Consider the following 19,336-nt stretch of genomic DNA (forward strand, 5'->3'; position numbering starts at 1 on the left):
GCATTCCTCTGATCTGCTGATTTAGTGTATGCTGTCAGCTGCAGTCTGACTCTGTGAGAGAGCTGCAGACTCCATCTTGTGTAAAGTAACAGCATTCCTCTGCTGATTTAGTGTATGCTGCCAGCTGCAGTCTGACCCTGTGAGAGAGCTGCAGACTTCATCTTGTATAAAGTAACAGCATTCCTCTGATCTGCTGATTTAGTGTTTGCTACCAGCTGCAGTTTGACCCTTTGAGAGAGCTGCAGAATCCATCTTGTGTAAAGTAACAGCATTCCTCTGATCTGCTGATTTAGTGTAAGCTGCCAGCTGCAGTCTGACTCTGTGAGAGAGCTGTAGACTTCATCTTGTGTAAAGTAACCGCATTCCTCTGATCTGGTGATTTAGTGTTTGCTGCCAGCTGCAGTCTGACTCTGTGAGAGAGCTGCAGACTTCATCTTGTGTAAAGTAACAGCATTCCTCTGATCTGCTGATTTAGTGTATGCTGCCAGCTGCAGTCTGACCCTGTGAGAGAGCTGTAGACTCCATCCTGTGTAAAGTAACAGCATTCCTCTGATCTGCTGATTTAGTGTTTGCTGCCAGCTGCAGTCTGACCATGTGAGAGAGCTGCAGACTTCATCTTGTGTAAAGTAACAGCATTCCTCTGATCTGCTGATTTAGTGTTTGCTGCCAGCTGCAGTCTGACCCTGTGAGAGAGCTGCAGACTTCATCTTGTGTAAAGTAACAGCATTCCTCTGATCTGCTGATTTAGTGTTTGCTGCCAGCTGCAGTCTGACCATGTGAGAGAGCTGCAGACTCCATCCTGTGTAAAGTAACAGCATTCCTCTGATCTGCTGATTTAGTGTTTTCTGCCAGCTGCAGTCTTACTCTGTGAGAGAGCTGTAGACTTCATCTTGTGTAAAGTAAGAGCATTCCTCTTATGATTATCTGCTGATTTAGTGTATGCTGCCAGCTGCAGTCTGACTCTGTGAGAGAGCTGCAGACTACATCTTGTGTAAAGTAACAGCATTCCTCTGATCTGCTGATTTAGTGTATGCTGCCAGCTGCAGTCTGACTCTGTGAGAGAGCTGCAGACTACATCTTGTGTAAAGTAACAGCATTCCTCTGCTGATTTAGTGTATGCTGCCAGCTGCAGTCTGACCCTGTGAGAGAGCTGCAGACTACATCTTGTGTAAAGTAACAGCATTCCTCTGCTGATTTAGTGTATGCTGCCAGCTGCAGTCTGACCATGTGAGAGAGTTGCAGACTTCATCTTGTGTAAAGTAACAGCATTCCTCTGATCTGCTGATTTAGTGTATGCTGTCAGCTGCAGTCTGACTCTGTGAGAGAGCTGCAGACTTCATCTTGTGTAAAGTAACAGCATTCCTCTGATCTGCTGATTTAGTGTATGCTGTCAGCTGCAGTCTGACCTTGTGAGAGAGCTGCAGACTTCATCTTGTGTAAAGTAACAGCATTCCTCTGATCTGCTGATTTAGTGTATGCTGCCAGCTGCAGTCTGACTCTGTGAGAGAGCTGCAGACTTCATCTTGTGTAAAGTAACAGCATTCCTCTGATCTGCTGATTTAGTGTATGCTGTCAGCTGCAGTCTGACTCTGTGAGAGAGCTGCAGACTTCATCTTGTGTAAAGTAACAGCACTCCTATGATCTGCTGATTTAGTGTATGCTGTCAGCTGCAGTCTGACTCTGTGAGAGAGCTGCAGACTACATCTTGTGTAAAGTAACAGCATTCCTCTGATCTGCTGATTTAGTGTATGCTGTCAGCTGCAGTCTGACTCTGTGAGAGAGCTGCAGACTACATCTTGTGTAAAGTAACAGCATTCCTCTGCTGATTTAGTGTATGCTGCCAGCTGCAGTCTGACTCTGTGAGAGAGCTGCAGACTTCATCTTGTGTAAAGTAACAGCATTCCTCTGATCTGCTGATTTAGTGTATGCTGCCAGCTGCAGTCTGACCCTGTGAGAGAGCTGCAGACTTCATCTTGTGTAAAGTAACAGCATTCCTCTGATCTGCTGATTTAGTGTTTGCTGCCAGCTGCAGTCTGACCCTATGAGAGAGCTGCAGACTTCATCTTGTGTAAAGTAACAGCATTCCTCTGCTGATTTAGTGTTTGCTGCCAGCTGCAGTCTGACCTTGTGAGAGAGCTGCAGACTTCATCTTGTGTAAAGTAACAGCATTCCTCTGCTGATTTAGTGTATGCTGCCAGCTGCAGTCTGACCCTGTGAGAGAGCTGCAGACTTCATCTTGTGTAAAGTAACAGCATTCCTCTGATCTGCTGATTTAGTGTATGCTGCCAGCTGCAGTCTGACCCTGTGAGAGAGCTGCAGACTTCATCTTGTGTAAAGTAACAGCATTCCTCTGATCTGCTGATTTAGTGTTTGCTGCCAGCTGCAGTCTGACCTTGTGAGAGAGCTGCAGACTTCATCTTGTGTAAAGTAACAGCATTCCTCTGCTGATTTAGTGTATGCTGCCAGCTGCAGTCTGACTCTGTGAGAGAGCTGTAGACTTCATCTTGTGTAAAGTAACAGCATTCCTATGATCTGCTGATTTAGTGTTTGCTGCCAGCTGCAGTCTGACCTTGTGAGAGAGCTGCAGACTTCATCTTGTGTAAAGTAACAGCATTCCTCTGCTGATTTAGTGTATGCTGCCAGCTGCAGTCTGACTCTGTGAGAGAGCTGCAGACTCCATCTTGTGTAAAGTAACAGCATTCCTCTGCTGATTTAGTGTATGCTGCCAGCTGCAGTCTGACCATGTGAGAGAGTTGCAGACTTCATCTTGTGTAAAGTAACAGCATTCCTCTGATCTGCTGATTTAGTGTATGCTGTCAGCTGCAGTCTGACTCTGTGAGAGAGCTGCAGACTTCATCTTGTGTAAAGTAACAGCACTCCTATGATCTGCTGATTTAGTGTATGCTGTCAGCTGCAGTCTGACTCTGTGAGAGAGCTGCAGACTACATCTTGTGTAAAGTAACAGCATTCCTCTGATCTGCTGATTTAGTGTATGCTGTCAGCTGCAGTCTGACTCTGTGAGAGAGCTGCAGACTACATCTTGTGTAAAGTAACAGCATTCCTCTGCTGATTTAGTGTATGCTGCCAGCTGCAGTCTGACCCTGTGAGAGAGCTGCAGACTTCATCTTGTGTAAAGTAACAGCATTCCTCTGATCTGCTGATTTAGTGTATGCTGTCAGCTGCAGTCTGACTCTGTGAGAGAGCTGCAGACTACATCTTGTGTAAAGTAACAGCATTCCTCTGATCTGCTGATTTAGTGTATGCTGTCAGCTGCAGTCTGACTCTGTGAGAGAGCTGCAGACTACATCTTGTAAAGTAACAGCATTCCTCTGATCTGCTGATTTAGTGTTTGCTGCCAGCTGCAGTCTGACCCTGTGAGAGAGCTGCAGACTTCATCTTGTGTAAAGTAACAGCATTCCTCTGCTGATTTAGTGTTTGCTGCCAGCTGCAGTCTGACCCTGTGAGAGAGCTGCAGACTTCATCTTGTGTAAAGTAACAGCATTCCTCTGATCTGCTGATTTAGTGTTTGCTGTCAGCTGCAGTCTGACCTTGTGAGAGAGCTGCAGACTTCATCTTGTGTAAAGTAACAGCATTCCTCTGCTGATTTAGTGTTTGCTGCCAGCTGCAGTCTGACCCTGTGAGAGAGCTGCAGACTTCATCTTGTGTAAAGTAACAGCATTCCTCTGATCTGCTGATTTAGTGTATGCTGCCAGCTGCAGTCTGATCCTGTGAGAGAGCTGCAGACTACATCTTGTGTAAAGTAACAGCATTCCTCTGATCTGCTGATTTAGTGTAAGCTGCCAGCTGCAGTCTGACTCTGTGAGAGAGCTGTAGACTTCATCTTGTGTAAAGTAACAGCATTCCTCTGATCTGCTGATTTAGTGTATGCTGTCAGCTGCAGTCTGACCCTGTGAGAGAGCTGCAGACTTCATCTTGTGTAAAGTAACAGCATTCCTCTGATCTGCTGATTTAGTGTATGCTGTCAGCTGCAGTCTGACCCTGTGAGAGAGCTGCAGACTCCATATTGTGTAAAGTAACAGCATTCCTCTGATCTGCTGATTTAGTGTTTGCTGCCAGCTGCAGTCTGACCTTGTGAGAGAGCTGCAGACTTCATCTTGTGTAAAGTAACAGCATTCCTCTGCTGATTTAGGCCTAGATTTGGAGTTCGGCGGTAGCCGTCAAAACCAGCGTTAGAGGCTCCTAACGCTGGTTTTGGCCGCCCGCTGGTATTTGGAGTCAGTGATTAAAGGGTCTAACGCTCACTTTTCAGCCGCGACTTTTCCATACCGCAGATCCCCCTACGCCATTTGCGTAGCCTATCTTTTCAATGGGATCTTCCTAACGCCGGTATTTAGAGTCGTTTCTGAAGTGAGCGTTAGAGCTCTAACGACAAAACTCCAGCCGCCTGAAAATAGCAGGAGTTAAGAGCTTTCTGGCTAACGCCGGTTTATAAAGCTCTTAACTACTGTACCCTAAAGTACACTAACACCCATAAACTACCTATGTACCCCTAAACCGAGGTCCCCCCACATCGCCGCCACTCGATTAAATTTTTTAACCCCTAATCTGCTGACCGCCACCTACGTTATACTTATGTACCCCTAATCTGCTGCCCCTAACCCCGCCGACCCCTGTATTACATTTATTAACCCCTAACTTGCCCCCCACAACGTCGCCGTCAGCTACTTAAAATAATTAACCCCTAATCTTCCGACCGCAAATCGCCGCCACCTACGTTATCCCTATGTACCCCTAATCTGCTGCCCTAACATCGCCGACCCCTATATTATATTTATTAACCCCTAATCTGCCCCCCTCAATGTCGCCGACACCTGCCTACACTTATTAACCCCTAATCTGCCGAGCGGACCTGAGCGCTACTATAATAAATGTATTAACCCCTAATCCGCCTCACTAACCCTATCATAAATAGTATTAACCCCTAATCTGCCCTCCCTAACATCGCCGACACCTAACTTCAATTATTAACCCCTAATCTGCCGACCGGAGCTCACCGCTATTCTAATAAATGTATTAACCCCTAAAGCTAAGTCTAGCCCTAACACTAACACCCCCCTAAGTTAAATATAATTTACATCTAACGAAATAAATTAACTCTTATTAAATAAATTATTCCTATTTAAAGCTAAATACTTACCTGTAAAATAAATCCTAATATAGCTACAATATAAATTATAATTATATTATAGCTATTTTAGGATTAATATTTATTTTACAGGCAACTTTGTTATTATTTTAACCAGGTAAAATAGCTATTAAATAGTTAAGATCTATTTAATAGTTACCTAGTTAAATTAATAACAAATTTACCTGTAAAATAAATCCTAACCTAAGTTATAATTAAACCTAACACTACCCTATCAATAAAATAATTAAATAAACTACCTACAATTACCTACAATTAACCTAACACTACACTATCAATAAATTAATTAAACACAATTCCTACAAATAAATACAATTAAATAAACTAGCTAAAGTACAAAAAATAAAAAAGAACTAAGTTACAGAAAATAAAAAAATATTTACAAACATAAGAAAAATATTACAACAATTTTAAACTAATTACACCTACTCTAAGCCCCCTAATAAAATAACAAAGCCCCCCAAAATAAAAAATTCCTTACCCTATTGTAAATTAAAAAAGTTACAAGCTCTTTTACCTTACCAGCCCTGAACAGGGCCCTTTGCGGGGCATGCCCCAAGAATTTCAGCTCTTTTGCCTGTAAAAAAAAACATACAATACCCCCCCCCCCAACATTACAACCCACCACCCACATACCCCTAATCTAACCCAAACCCCCCTTAAATAAACCTAACACTAAGCCCCTGAAGATCTTCCTACCTTGTCTTCACCATCCAGGTATCACCGATCCGTCCTGGCTCCAAGATCTTCATCCAACCCAAGCGGGGGTTGGCGATCCATAATCCGGTCCAGAAGAGGCTCCAAAGTCTTCCTCCTATCCGGCAAGAAGAGGACATCCGGACCGGCAAACATCTTCTCCAAGCGGCATCTTCGATCTTCTTCCATCCGGAGCGAAGCGGCAGGATCCTGAAGACCTCCAGCGCGGAACATCCATCCGGACCGACGACTGAACGACGAATGACTGTTCCTTTAAGGGACGTCATCCAAGATGGCGTCCCTCGAATTCCGATTGGCTGATAGGATTCTATCAGCCAATCGGAATTAAGGTAGGAATTTTCTGATTGGCTGATGGAATCAGCCAATCAGAATCTAGTTCAATCCGATTGGCCGATCCAATCAGCCAATCAGATTGAGCTCGCATTCTATTGGCTGATCGGAACAGCCAATAGAATGCAAGCTCAATCTGATTGGCTGATTGGATCAGCCAATCGGATTGAACTTGATTCTGATTGGCTGATTCCATCAGCCAATCAGAAAATTCCTACCTTAATTCCGATTGGCTGATAGAATCCTATCAGCCAATCGGAATTCGAGGGACGCCATCTTGGATGACGTCCCTTAAAGGAACAGTCATTCGTCGTTCAGTCGTCGGTCCGGATGGATGTTCCGCGCTGGAGGTCTTCAGGATCCTGCCGCTTCGCTCCGGATGGAAGAAGATCGAAGATGCCGCTTGGAGAAGATGTTTGCCGGTCCGGATGTCCTCTTCTTGCCGGATAGGAGGAAGACTTTGGAGCCTCTTCTGGACCGGATTATGGATCGCCAACCCCCGCTTGGGTTGGATGAAGATCTTGGAGCCAGGACGGATCGGTGATACCTGGATGGTGAAGACAAGGTAGGAAGATCTTCAGGGGCTTAGTGTTAGGTTTATTTAAGGGGGGTTTGGGTTAGATTAGGGGTATGTGGGTGGTGGGTTGTAATGTTGGGGGGGGGGTATTGTATGTTTTTTTTTACAGGCAAAAGAGCTGAAATTCTTGGGGCATGCCCCGCAAAGGGCCCTGTTCAGGGCTGGTAAGGTAAAAGAGCTTGTAACTTTTTTAATTTAGAATAGGGTAGGGAATTTTTTATTTTGGGGGGCTTTGTTATTTTATTAGGGGGCTTAGAGTAGGTGTAATTAGTTTAAAATTGTTGTAATATTTTTCTTATGTTTGTAAATATTTTTTTATTTTCTGTAACTTAGTTCTTTTTTATTTTTTGTACTTTAGCTAGTTTATTTAATTGTATTTATTTGTAGGAATTGTGTTTAATTAATTTATTGATAGTGTAGTGTTAGGTTAATTGTAGGTAATTGTAGGTAGTTTATTTAATTATTTTATTGATAGGGTAGTGTTAGGTTTAATTATAACTTAGGTTAGGATTTATTTTACAGGTAAATTTGTTATTAATTTAACTAGGTAACTATTAAATAGATCTTAACTATTTAATAGCTATTTTACCTGGTTAAAATAATAACAAAGTTGCCTGTAAAATAAATATTAATCCTAAAATAGCTATAATATAATTATAATTTATATTGTAGCTATATTAGAATTTATTTTACAGGTAAGTATTTAGCTTTAAATAGGAATAATTTATTTAATAAGAGTTAATTTATTTCGTTAGATGTAAATTATATTTAACTTAGGGGGGTGTTAGTGTTAGGGTTAGACTTAGCTTTAGGGGTTAATACATTTATTAGAATAGCGGTGAGCTCCGGTCGGCAGATTAGGGGTTAATAATTGAAGTTAGGTGTCGGCGATGTTAGGGAGGGCAGATTAGGGGTTAATACTATTTATGATAGGGTTAGTGAGGCGGATTAGGGGTTAATAACTTTATTATAGTAGCGCTCAGGTCCGCTCGGCAGATTAGGGGTTAATAAGTGTAGGCAGGTGTCGGCGACGTTGTGGGGGGCAGGTTAGGGGTTAATAAATATAATATAGGGGTCGGCGGTGTTAGGGGTAGCAGATTAGGGGTACATAGGGATAACGTAGGTGGCGGCGGTTTACGGAGCGGCAGATTAGGGGTTTAAAAAAATATGCAGGGGTCAGCGATAGCGGGGGCGGCAGATTAGGGGTTAATAAGTGTAAGGCTAGGGGTGTTTAGACTCGGGGTACATGTTAGAGTGATAGGTGCAGACGTAGGAAGTGTTTCCCCATAGGAAACAATGGGGCTGCGTTAGGAGCTGAACGCTGCTTTTTTGCAGGTGTTAGGTTTTTTTTCAGCTCAAACAGCCCCATTGTTTCCTATGGGGGAATCGTGCACGAGCACGTTTTTGAGGCCGGCCGCGTCCGTAAGCAACTCTGGTATCGAGAGTTGCTTTTGCGGTAAAAATGCTCTACGCTCCTTTTTTGGAGCCTAACGCAGCATTTGTTTGAACTCTCGATACCAGAGTTAATTTTATGGTGCGGCCAGAAAAAAGCCCGCGGAGCGTTAACAGCCCTTTTACCGCCGAACTCCAAATCTAGGCCTTAGTGTTTGCTGTCAGCTGCAGTCTGACCCTGTGAGAGAGCTGCAGACTTCATCTTGTGTAAAGTAACAGCATTCCTCTGATCTGCTGATTTAGTGTTTGCTGTCAGCTGCAGTCTGACCCTGTGAGAGAGCTGCAGAGTCCATCTTGTGTAAAGTAACAGCATTCCTCTGATCTGCTGATTTAGTGTTTGCTGTCAGCTGCAGTCTGACCCTGTGAGAGAGCTGCAGACTACATCTTGTGTAAAGTAACAGCATTCCTCTGCTGATTTAGTGTATGCTGCCAGCTGCAGTCTGACCCTGTGAGAGAGCTGCAGACTTCATCTTGTGTAAAGTAACAGCATTCCTCTGATCTGCTGATTTAGTGTTTGCTGCCAGCTGCAGTCTGACTCTGTGAGAGAGCTGCAGACTTCATCTTGTGTAAAGTAACAGCATTCCTCTGCTGATTTAGTGTTTGCTGTCAGCTGCAGTCTGACCCTGTGAGAGAGCTGCAGACTCCATCTTGTGTAAAGTAACAGCATTCCTCTGATCTGCTGATTTAGTGTTTGCTGCCAGCTGCAGTCTTACTCTGTGAGAGAGCTGTAGACTTCATCTTGTGTAAAGTAAGAGCATTCCTCTTATGATTATCTGCTGATTTAGTGTATGCTGCCAGCTGCAGTCTGACCCTGTGAGAGAGCTGTAGACTCCATCTTGTGTAAAGTAACAGCATTCCTCTGCTGATTTAGTGTTTGCTGCCAGCTGCAGACTTCATCTTGTGTAAAGTAACAGCATTCCTCTGATCTGCTGATTTAGTGTTTGCTGTCAGCTGCAGTCTGACTCTGTGAGAGAGCTGCAGACTTCATCTTGTGTAAAGTAACAGCATTCCTCTGATCTGCTGATTTAGTGTTTGCTGCCAGCTGCAGTCTGACCCTGTGAGAGAGCTGCAGACTTCATCTTGTGTAAAGTAACAGCATTCCTCTGCTGATTTAGTGTTTGCTGTCAGCTGCAGTCTGACCCTGTGAGAGAGCTGCAGACTTCATCTTGTGTAAAGTAACAGCATTCCTCTGATCTGCTGATTTAGTGTTTGCTGTTAGCTGCAGTCTGACCCTGTGAGAGAGCTGCAGAGTCCATCTTGTGTAAAGTAACAGCATTCCTCTGATCTGCTGATTTAGTGTTTGCTGTTAGCTGCAGTCTGACCCTGTGAGAGAGCTGCAGACTTCATCTTGTGTAAAGTAACAGCATTCCTCTGATCTGCTGATTTAGTGTTTGCTGCCAGCTGCAGACTCCATCTTGTGTAAAGTAACAGCATTCCTCTGCTGATTTAGTGTATGCTGCCAGCTGCAGTCTGACTCTGTGAGAGAGCTGCAGACTACATCTTGTGTAAAGTAACAGCATTCCTCTGCTGATTTAGTGTATGCTGCCAGCTGCAGTCTGACCCTGTGAGAGAGCTGCAGACTTCATCTTGTGTAAAGTAACAGCATTCCTCTGATCTGCTGATTTAGTGTTTGCTGCCAGCTGCAGTCTGACCTTGTGAGAGAGCTGCAGACTTCATCTTGTGTAAAGTAACAGCATTCCTCTGATCTGCTGATTTAGTGTTTGCTGCCAGCTGCAGTCTGACCCTGTGAGAGAGCTGCAGACTCCATCTTGTGTAAAGTAACAGCATTCCTCTGATCTGCTGATTTAGTGTTTGCTGCCAGCTGCAGTCTGACCCTGTGAGAGAGCTGCAGACTTCATCTTGTGTAAAGTAACAGCATTCCTCTGATCTGCTGATTTAGTGTTTGCTGCCAGCTGCAGTCTGACCTTGTGAGAGAGCTGCAGACTTCATCTTGTGTAAAGTAACAGCATTCCTCTGATCTGCTGATTTAGTGTTTGCTGCCAGCTGCAGTCTGACCCTGTGAGAGAGCTGCAGACTCCATCTTGTGTAAAGTAACAGCATTCTTCTGATCTGCTGATTTAGTGTTTGCTGTTTTCTGCAGTCTGACCCTGTGAGAGAGCTGCAGACTTCATCTTGTGTAAAGTAACAGCATTCCTCTGCTGATTTAGTGTTTGCTGTCAGCTGCAGTCTGACCCTGTGAGAGAGCTGCAGACTTCATCTTGTGTAAAGTAACAGCATTCCTCTGATCTGCTGATTTAGTGTTTGCTGTTAGCTGCAGTCTGACCCTGTGAGAGAGCTGCAGAGTCCATCTTGTGTAAAGTAACAGCATTCCTCTGATCTGCTGATTTAGTGTTTGCTGTTAGCTGCAGTCTGACCCTGTGAGAGAGCTGCAGACTTCATCTTGTGTAAAGTAACAGCATTCCTCTGCTGATTTAGTGTATGCTGCCAGCTGCAGTCTAACCCTGTGAGAGAACTGCAGAATTCATCTTGTGTAAAGTAACAGCATTCCTCTGATCTGCTGATTTAGTGTTTGCTGTCAGCTGCAGTCTGACCCTGTGAGAGAGCTGCAGACTTCATCTTGTGTAAAGTAACAGCATTCCTCTGCTGATTTAGTGTTTGCTGCCAGCTGCAGTCTGACCCTGTGAGAGAGCTGCAGACTTCATCTTGTGTAAAGTAACAGCATTCCTCTGATCTGGTGATTTAGTGTTTGCTGCCAGCTGCAGTCTGACTCTGTGAGAGAGCTGCAGACTACATCTTGTGTAAAGTAACAGCATTCCTCTGATCTGCTGATTTAGTGTATGCTACCAGCTGCAGTCTGACTCTGTGAGAGAGCTGCAGACTTCATCTTGTGTAAAGTAACAGCATTCCTCTGATCTGCTGATTTAGTGTATGCTACCAGCTGCAGTCTGACTCTGTGAGAGAGCTGCAGACTTCATCTTGTGTAAAGTAACAGCATTCCTCTGATCTGGTGATTTAGTGTTTGCTGCCAGCTGCAGTCTGACTCTGTGAGAGAGCTGCAGACTACATCTTGTGTAAAGTAACAGCATTCCTCTGCTGATTTAGTGTTTGCTGCCAGCTGCAGTCTGACCCTGTGAGAGAGCTGCAGACTTCATCTTGTGATAGTGTAGTGACCCCTAGTGGGAATGGAGCGTATTAAGGGCTGTGGTCTGGCAAGGATAGGAATGTAAAGAGAAAGATGGAGTTGCAACAATGTTGCAGCTTAAGGGGAGTGACTCACCTCAGGGTTTAAGAACTGATGTTCTGGAAGATTCTGCCTCTTTCCTCCGGTTTCCTGATAGAAGTTGGAGCTGCCCACCCCCCCTCCCCTATTTGCGCATGAGTTGCGGCTGAAGTTCGGCATTAGTTAACACGGCAGGGGTAGGTTTAGTTGAGCTAGCCTTAGGTAAGCCCGTGTTCGTAAGTTTGGACCTCCACCAGCCTCTTATTCGGTTCTTTCGGCCGTCAAGAGCTGGGCCCCTTAAGGGCGGGAGTTGTAGTTGCTCTAGCGGCGAGAGGTAGTGGCCTAAATTTGTAGCCTTGGGGTGGAGTGATTGGTCAGGCTGGAGGAAAGGCGACGTCACTAGGGCCGGGCCTAGGGTGCCTTTTCCTCGCAAGAAGGCAGACCGGATAAAATCATCCTAACCCTCTTGGATAACACCTGAAGGGGCGGAGTCATCCGGGGGACTTCGCCATATCTCGAATTATTTGGGCCACTACCTCCCAAAGTAGGAGTTATGGATAGGAACTCATGCGCGCCGGCATATTTGCATATGCTGTTGGTTACTTAGTAACCTGCTAGTGCGAGCATGCGCACTAGCCATTTGAATAAATGCGGGCTGCGGTTCTTCCTCCCAACTTGGCGTTGTGTTTTTATTTCAGGGGAAAGAGGGGAGTAATAAAGTTGGTTAGGTGTGTGTTACTTTACTGGTATCCTGAAGTAGGCCATTCAGTCCTTATGTAAAGTAACAGCATTCCTCTGATCTGCTGATTTAGTGTTTGCTGCCAGCTGCAGTCTGGCCCTGTGAGAGAGCTGCAGACTACATCTTGTGTAAAGTAACAGCATTCCTCTGCTGATTTAGTGTTTGCTGCCAGCTGCAGTCTGACTCTGTGAGAGAGCTGCAGACTTCATCTTGTGTAAAGTAACAGCATTCCTCTGATCTGCTGATTTAGTGTATGCTGCCAGCTGCAGTCTGACCCTGTGAGAGAGCTGCAGACTTCATCTTGTGTAAAGTAACAGCATTCCTCTGCTGATTTAGTGTTTGCTGCCAGCTGCAGTCTGACCTTGTGAGAGAGCTGCAGACTTCATCTTGTGTAAAATAACAGCATTCCTCTGATCTGCTGATTTAGTGTTTGCTGTTTTCTGCAGTCTGACCCTGTAAGAGATCTGCAGACTTCATCTTGTGTAAAGTAACAGCATTCCTCTGCTGATTTAGTGTTTGCTGTCAGCTGCAGTCTGACCCTGTGAGAGAGCTGCAGACTACATCTTGTAAAGTAACAGCATTCCTCTGATCTGCTGATTTAGTGTTTGCTGCCAGCTGCAGTCTGACCCTGTGAGAGAGCTGCAGACTTCATCTTGTGTAAAGTAACAGCATTCCTCTGATCTGCTGATTTAGTGTTTGCTGTCAGCTGCAGTCTGACCCTGTGAGAGAGCTGCAGACTCCATATTGTGTAAAGTAACAGCATTCCTCTGCTGATTTAGTGTATGGTGCCAGCTGCAGTCTGACTCTGTGAGAGAGCTGCAGACTTCATCTTGTGTAAAGTAACAGCATTCCTCTGATCTGCTGATTTAGTGTATGCTTCCAGCTGCAGTCTGAGCCTGTGAGAGAGCTGCAGACTACATCTTGTGTAAAGTAACAGCATTCCTCTGATCTGCTGATTTAGTGTTTGCTGTCAGCTGCAGTCTGACCCTGTGAGAGAGCTGCAGATTTCATCTTGTGTAAAGTAACAGCATTCCTCTGATCTGCTGATTTAGTGTAAGCTGCCAGCTGCAGTCTGACCCTGTGAGAGAGCTGTAGACTTCATCTTGTGTAAAGTAACAGCATTCCTCTGATCTGCTGATTAAGTGTTTGCTGCCAGCTGCAGTCTGACTCTGTGAGAGAAATGCAGACTTCATCTTGTGTAAAGTAACAGCATTCCTCTGATCTGCTGATTAAGTGTAAGCTGCCAGCTGCAGTCTGACCCTGTGAGAGAGCTGTAGACTTCATCTTGTGTAAAGTAACAGCATTCCTCTGATCTGCTGATTAAGTGTTTGCTGCCAGCTGCAGTCTGACCCTGTGAGAGAGCTGCAGACTCCATCTTGTGTAAAGTAACAGCATTCCTCTGATCTGCTGATTTAGTGTAAGCTGCCAGCTGCAGTCTGACCCTGTGAGAGAGCTGTAGACTTCATCTTGTGTAAAGTAACAGCATTCCTCTGATCTGCTGATTTAGTGTAAGCTGCCAGCTGCAGTCTGACCCTGTGAGAGAGCTGCAGACTTCATCTTGTGTAAAGTAACCGCATTCCTCTGATCTGCTGATTTAGTGTTTGCTGCCAGCTGCAGTCTGACTCTGTGAGAGAGCTGCAGACTCCATATTGTGTAAAGTAACAGCATTCCTCTGATCTGCTGATTTAGTGTTTGCTGTTTTCTGCAGTCTGACTCTGTGAGAGAGCTGCAGACTACATCTTGTGTAAAGTAACAGCATTCCTCTGATCTGCTGATTTAGTGTATGCTGCCAGCTGCAGTCTGACTCTGTGAGAGAGCTGCAGACTTCATCTTGTGTAAAGTAACAGCATTCCTCTGCTGATTTAGTGTATGCTGTCAGCTGCAGTCTGTCCCTGTTAGAGAGCTGCAGACTTCATCTTGTAAAGTAACAGCATTCCTCTGATCTGCTGATTTAGTGTATGCTGTTAGCTGCAGTCTGTCCCTGTTAGAGAGCTGCAGACTTCATCTTGTGTAAAGTAACAGCATTCCTCTGCTGATTTAGTGTATGCTGCCAGCTGCAGTCTGACCATGTGAGAGAGCTGCAGACTTCATCTTGTGTAAAGTAACAGCATTCCTCTGATCTGCTGATTTAGTGTATGCTGCCAGCTGCAGTCTGACCATGTGAGAGAGCTGCAGACTTCATCTTGTGTAAAGTAACAGCATTCCTCTGATCTGCTGATTTAGTGTATGCTGCCAGCTGCAGTCTGACCCTGTGAGAGAGCTGCAGACTTCATCTTGTGTAAAGTAACAGCATTCCTCTGATCTGCTGATTTAGTGTATGCTGCCAGCTGCAGTCTGACCCTGTGAGAGAGCTGCAGACTTCATCTTGTGTAAAGTAACAGCATTCCTCTGCTGATTTAGTGTATGCTGCCAGCTGCAGTCTGTCCCTGTTAGAGAGCTGCAGACTTCATCTTGTAAAGTAACAGCATTCCTCTGCTGATTTAGTGTATGCTGCCAGCTGCAGTCTGTCCCTGTGAGAGAGCTGCAGACTTCATCTTGTAAAGTAACAGCATTCCTCTGCTGATTTAGTGTATGCTGCCAGCTGCAGTCTGTCCCTGTTAGAGAGCTGCAGACTTCATCTTGTAAAGTAACAGCATTCCTCTGATCTGCTGATTTAGTGTATGCTGCCAGCTGCAGTCTGTCCCTGTTAGAGAGCTGCAGACTTCATCTTGTAAAGTAACAGCATTCCTCTGCTGATTTAGTGTTTGCTGCCAGCTGCAGTCTGACCCTGTGAGAGAGCTGCAGACTTCATCTTGTGTAAAGTAACAGCATTCCTCTGATCTGCTGATTTAGTGTATGCTGCCAGCTGCAGTCTGTCCCTGTTAGAGAGCTGCAGACTTCATCTTGTAAAGTAACAGCATTCCTCTGCTGATTTAGTGTTTGCTGCCAGCTGCAGTCTGACCCTGTGAGAGAGCTGCAGACTTCATCTTGTGTAAAGTAACAGCATTCCTCTGATCTGCTGATTTAGTGTATGCTGCCAGCTGCAGTCTGGCCCTGTTAGAGAGCTGTGGAGAAGAATGCAGACAAAGTAAATGACTGGCAGATCTTGGAGTTTTCTTTCAGCCTGTGCAGAATCCTGTTTAGTGGTAAGAAGTATCCTCTCTCCTTGTCATACTGACAGGGCATTCTGTCCATCACATAAACTTATAAACAGCTCTTCCTGTGGATTGCAGTTTCCTATGAGCTGCAACTGTTTAAATGCATGTGGATTACCTTAAAGGGCCCCAACACTTCTGTGCACCAACTGGTACCCATCAGCCATTAGGGTGAAGTCTGAGGGTGGGTTCGCAGGTGGTTTGGGAGGGTGCTGGGCCTGGTTAGAGAGAGTCGGTGTGTTAGTTAGCCACTGTATTTCTTGCCTTATTTTTATTTACCATAATCCTTTAATACATGTTCATACTGTTTTACTGTTATTACTGTGTGTGTTGTAGTTATTTATTATGTTCCTGTCTGGGAAACCCATTCTTGCCCTGGATGCCCAGTCAGGTGGAGGCACTGCCACAGTCATGTACCCCAACTCCCAGGTAGCGGAGACTCAGGATCAGCCTGCAGAGCACATGGAGGTAGCTGGGGTAAAGACCCACAGGGGTAATTGTGGGCCTAGGCCAAACCCCGTTACATATATATATATATATATATATATATACACACACATACACACCTCACACATATACATTCACACACACAAATACACACACCTCACACACACATATATATATATATATATATATATATATATATATATACACACACATCTCACACATTTACATACACACACCTCTCACAACAAATACACACATCTCACACATTTAAATACACACACCTCTCACATACAAATACACACACCTCACACATATATATATATACACATCTCACACATTTACATACACACACCTCACACACACAAATACACACACCTCACACATATATATATATACACACACACATCTCACACATTTACATACACACACCTCCCACAAATACACACACCTCACACACATATATATATATACACACACACACATCTCACACATTTACATACACACACCTCTCACATACAAATACACACACCTCACACATATATATATATATATATACACACACACATCTCACACATTTACATACACACACCTCACACACACAAATACACACACCTCACACATATATATATATACACACACACATCTCACACATTTACATACACACACCTCACACACACAAATACACACACCTCACACATATATATATATACACACACACATCTCACACATTTAAATACACACACCTCCCACATATATATATATACACACACACATCTCACACATTTAAATACACACACCTCACACATATATATATACACACACACCTCACACATATACAGACACACCTCTTACACACACATATCTCACATACATGCATACACATCAGGGAGGACAAGTCAAATGTAATACGTATGTTCTTACCTGTAGCTCGACTAGTGGAATCTTGAAAAAGAAAGAAATTAATTGTGTAAATTTTAGAATATAAAATAAATTTACAGAGAATAAAATGGTTGTCATGGGCCACAGATTCACTAGTACGGGACAGTTAATGAATGGGGGCAGAGCACCAACGTGTACCCCCTAGAGTCATTATTGAAGATGAAACAGGGTGAGGCCATCAGTGTGACAGGAGGTGAAAGAATAAAGCAGAATCGAGAGGACAAGGGGACACAATAGACAGAATGGGAGTGAGGGATACATGACAGAGAGATAATAACTCACATTGTCATTCACAGCCAGGAACTCCCTGTTAAAGGTCACAATCCGGGATCTTACTGCAAGAAAAACAGAACTAGTCTGTGTTGGCACTGCCATGTTTTGTTTGGCACCACGAAACGGCATGCAGTGGTGACTATACCCTAACCTCATACACTGAACTGTGTGGTACCCAGTGATACTGACACACTGACAGCTGTATACCCCAATACTGACACACTGACAGCTGTATACCCCAATAGTGACACACTGACAGCTGTATACCCCAATACTGACTCACTGACAGCCGTGTACCCCAATACTGACACACTGACAGCTGTATACCCCAATACTGACTTACTGACAGCTGTATACCCCAATAGTGACACACTGACAGCTGTATACCCCAATACTGACACACTGACAGCTGTATACCCCAATACTGACTTACTGACAGCTGTATACCCCAATACTGACACACTGACAGCTGTCTACCCCAATACTGACACACTGACAGCTGTATACCCCAATAGTGACACACTGACAGCTGTATACCCCAATACTGACTTACTGACAGCTGTATACCCCAATAGTGACACACTGACAGCTGTATACCCCAATACTGACACACTGACAGCTGTATACCCCAATACTGACACACTGACAGCTGTCTACCCCAATACTGACACACTGACAGCTGTCTACCCCAATACTGACACACTGACAGCTGTATACCCCAATACTGACACACTGACAGCTGTATACCCCAATACTGACTTACTGACAGCTGTATACCCCAATACTGACACACTGACAGCTGTCTACCCCAATACTGACACACTGACAGCTGTATACCCCAATAGTGACACACTGACAGCTGTATACCCCAATACTGACTTACTGACAGCTGTATACCCCAATAGTGACACACTGACAGCTGTATACCCCAATACTGACACACTGACAGCTGTATACCCCAATAGTGACACACTGACAGCTGTATACCCCAATACTGACACACTGACAGCTGTATACCCCAATACTGACACAGTGACAGCTGTATACCCCAATAGTGACACATTGACAGCTGTATACCCCAATACTGACACACTGACAGCTGTATACCCCAATACTGACTTAATGACAGCTGTATACCCCAATAGTGACACACTGACAGCTGTATACCCCAATACTGACTTACTGACAGCTGTATACCCCAATACTGACACACTGACGGCTGTATACCCCAATAGTGACACACTGACAGCTGTATACCCCAATACTGACTTACTGACAGCTGTATACCCCAATACTGACACACTGACGGCTGTATACCCCAATAGTGACACACTGACAGCTGTATACCCCAATACTGACTTACTGACACCTGTGTACCCCAATACTGACACATTGACAGTTGTGTACCCCCAACACTGGCTCACTGACAGCTGTGTATCCCCAATACTGACTTACTGACAGCTGTATACCCCAATACTGACACACTGACAACTGTGTACCCCCAATTCTGACTCACTGACAGCTGTGTACCCCAATACTGACACATTGACAGCTGTGTATCCCCAATACTGACATATTGACAGCTGTGTATCCCCAATACTGACACACTGACATCTGTGTACCCCAATAGTGACACACTGACAGCTGTGTACCCCCAATACTGGCTCACTGACAGCTGTGTACCACAATACTGACAAACTGAAAGCTATGTACCCCCCATACTGACAGCTGTATACCCCAAATACTTACTCACTGACATCTGTGTACCCCAATACTGACTTACTGAAAGCTGTGCACCCCTATATTAACTCACTGACAGCTGTGTACCCCCAATACTGACACACTGACAGCTGTGTACCCCAATACTAACAAAGTAACAGCTGTGTACCCCAAATACTGACTCACTGACAGCTGTGTACCTCCCAAACTGGCAGCTGTGTATCCCAATACTGACTTAGTGAAAGCTGTTTATCCCTATACTGACTCACTGACAGCCGTGTACCCCATATACTGAAACACTGACTGTGTACCCCAATACTGACTCACTGAAAGCTGTATACCCCAATACTAACTCACTGACAGCTGTGTACCCCATATACTGACACACTGATTGATGTGTACCCCCAATACTGACTCACAGCTATGTACCTCAATACTGACCCACTTACAGCTGTGTAACCCAAAACTGACACAATGTCTGCATTGTACCCCAATACTGACTCCCTGAAAGCTGTGTACCCCAATACTGGCTCATGGACAGCTGTGTACCCCAATACTGACTCACTGACAGCTGTGTACCCCTATACTGACTCACTGACCGCTGTGTACCCCATCTACTGATACACTGACTGATTTGTACCCCAATACTGACTCCCTGAAA

The 19,336-nt window shown here is 44.7% G+C and overlaps 1 protein-coding gene across 1 annotated transcript in view; it reads right to left on the reverse strand.

Moving 5' to 3' along the window:
- The window catches only part of LOC128640316 (alpha-2-macroglobulin-like protein 1), a gene marked incomplete in the record, with an annotated part of 543,542 nt that overhangs the window by 418,979 nt on the left and 105,227 nt on the right, over window positions 1–19,336 (reverse strand). Inside the window, 2 exon segments of the mRNA XM_053692806.1 lie at window positions 16,666–16,686; window positions 16,966–17,018. Coding sequence (XP_053548781.1) covers window positions 16,666–16,686; window positions 16,966–17,018 — 74 coding nt within the window.

The sequence above is a fragment of the Bombina bombina genome, chromosome 9 (genome assembly GCF_027579735.1).
Source record: "Bombina bombina isolate aBomBom1 chromosome 9, aBomBom1.pri, whole genome shotgun sequence".
Classification (NCBI taxonomy): domain Eukaryota; kingdom Metazoa; phylum Chordata; class Amphibia; order Anura; family Bombinatoridae; genus Bombina; species Bombina bombina.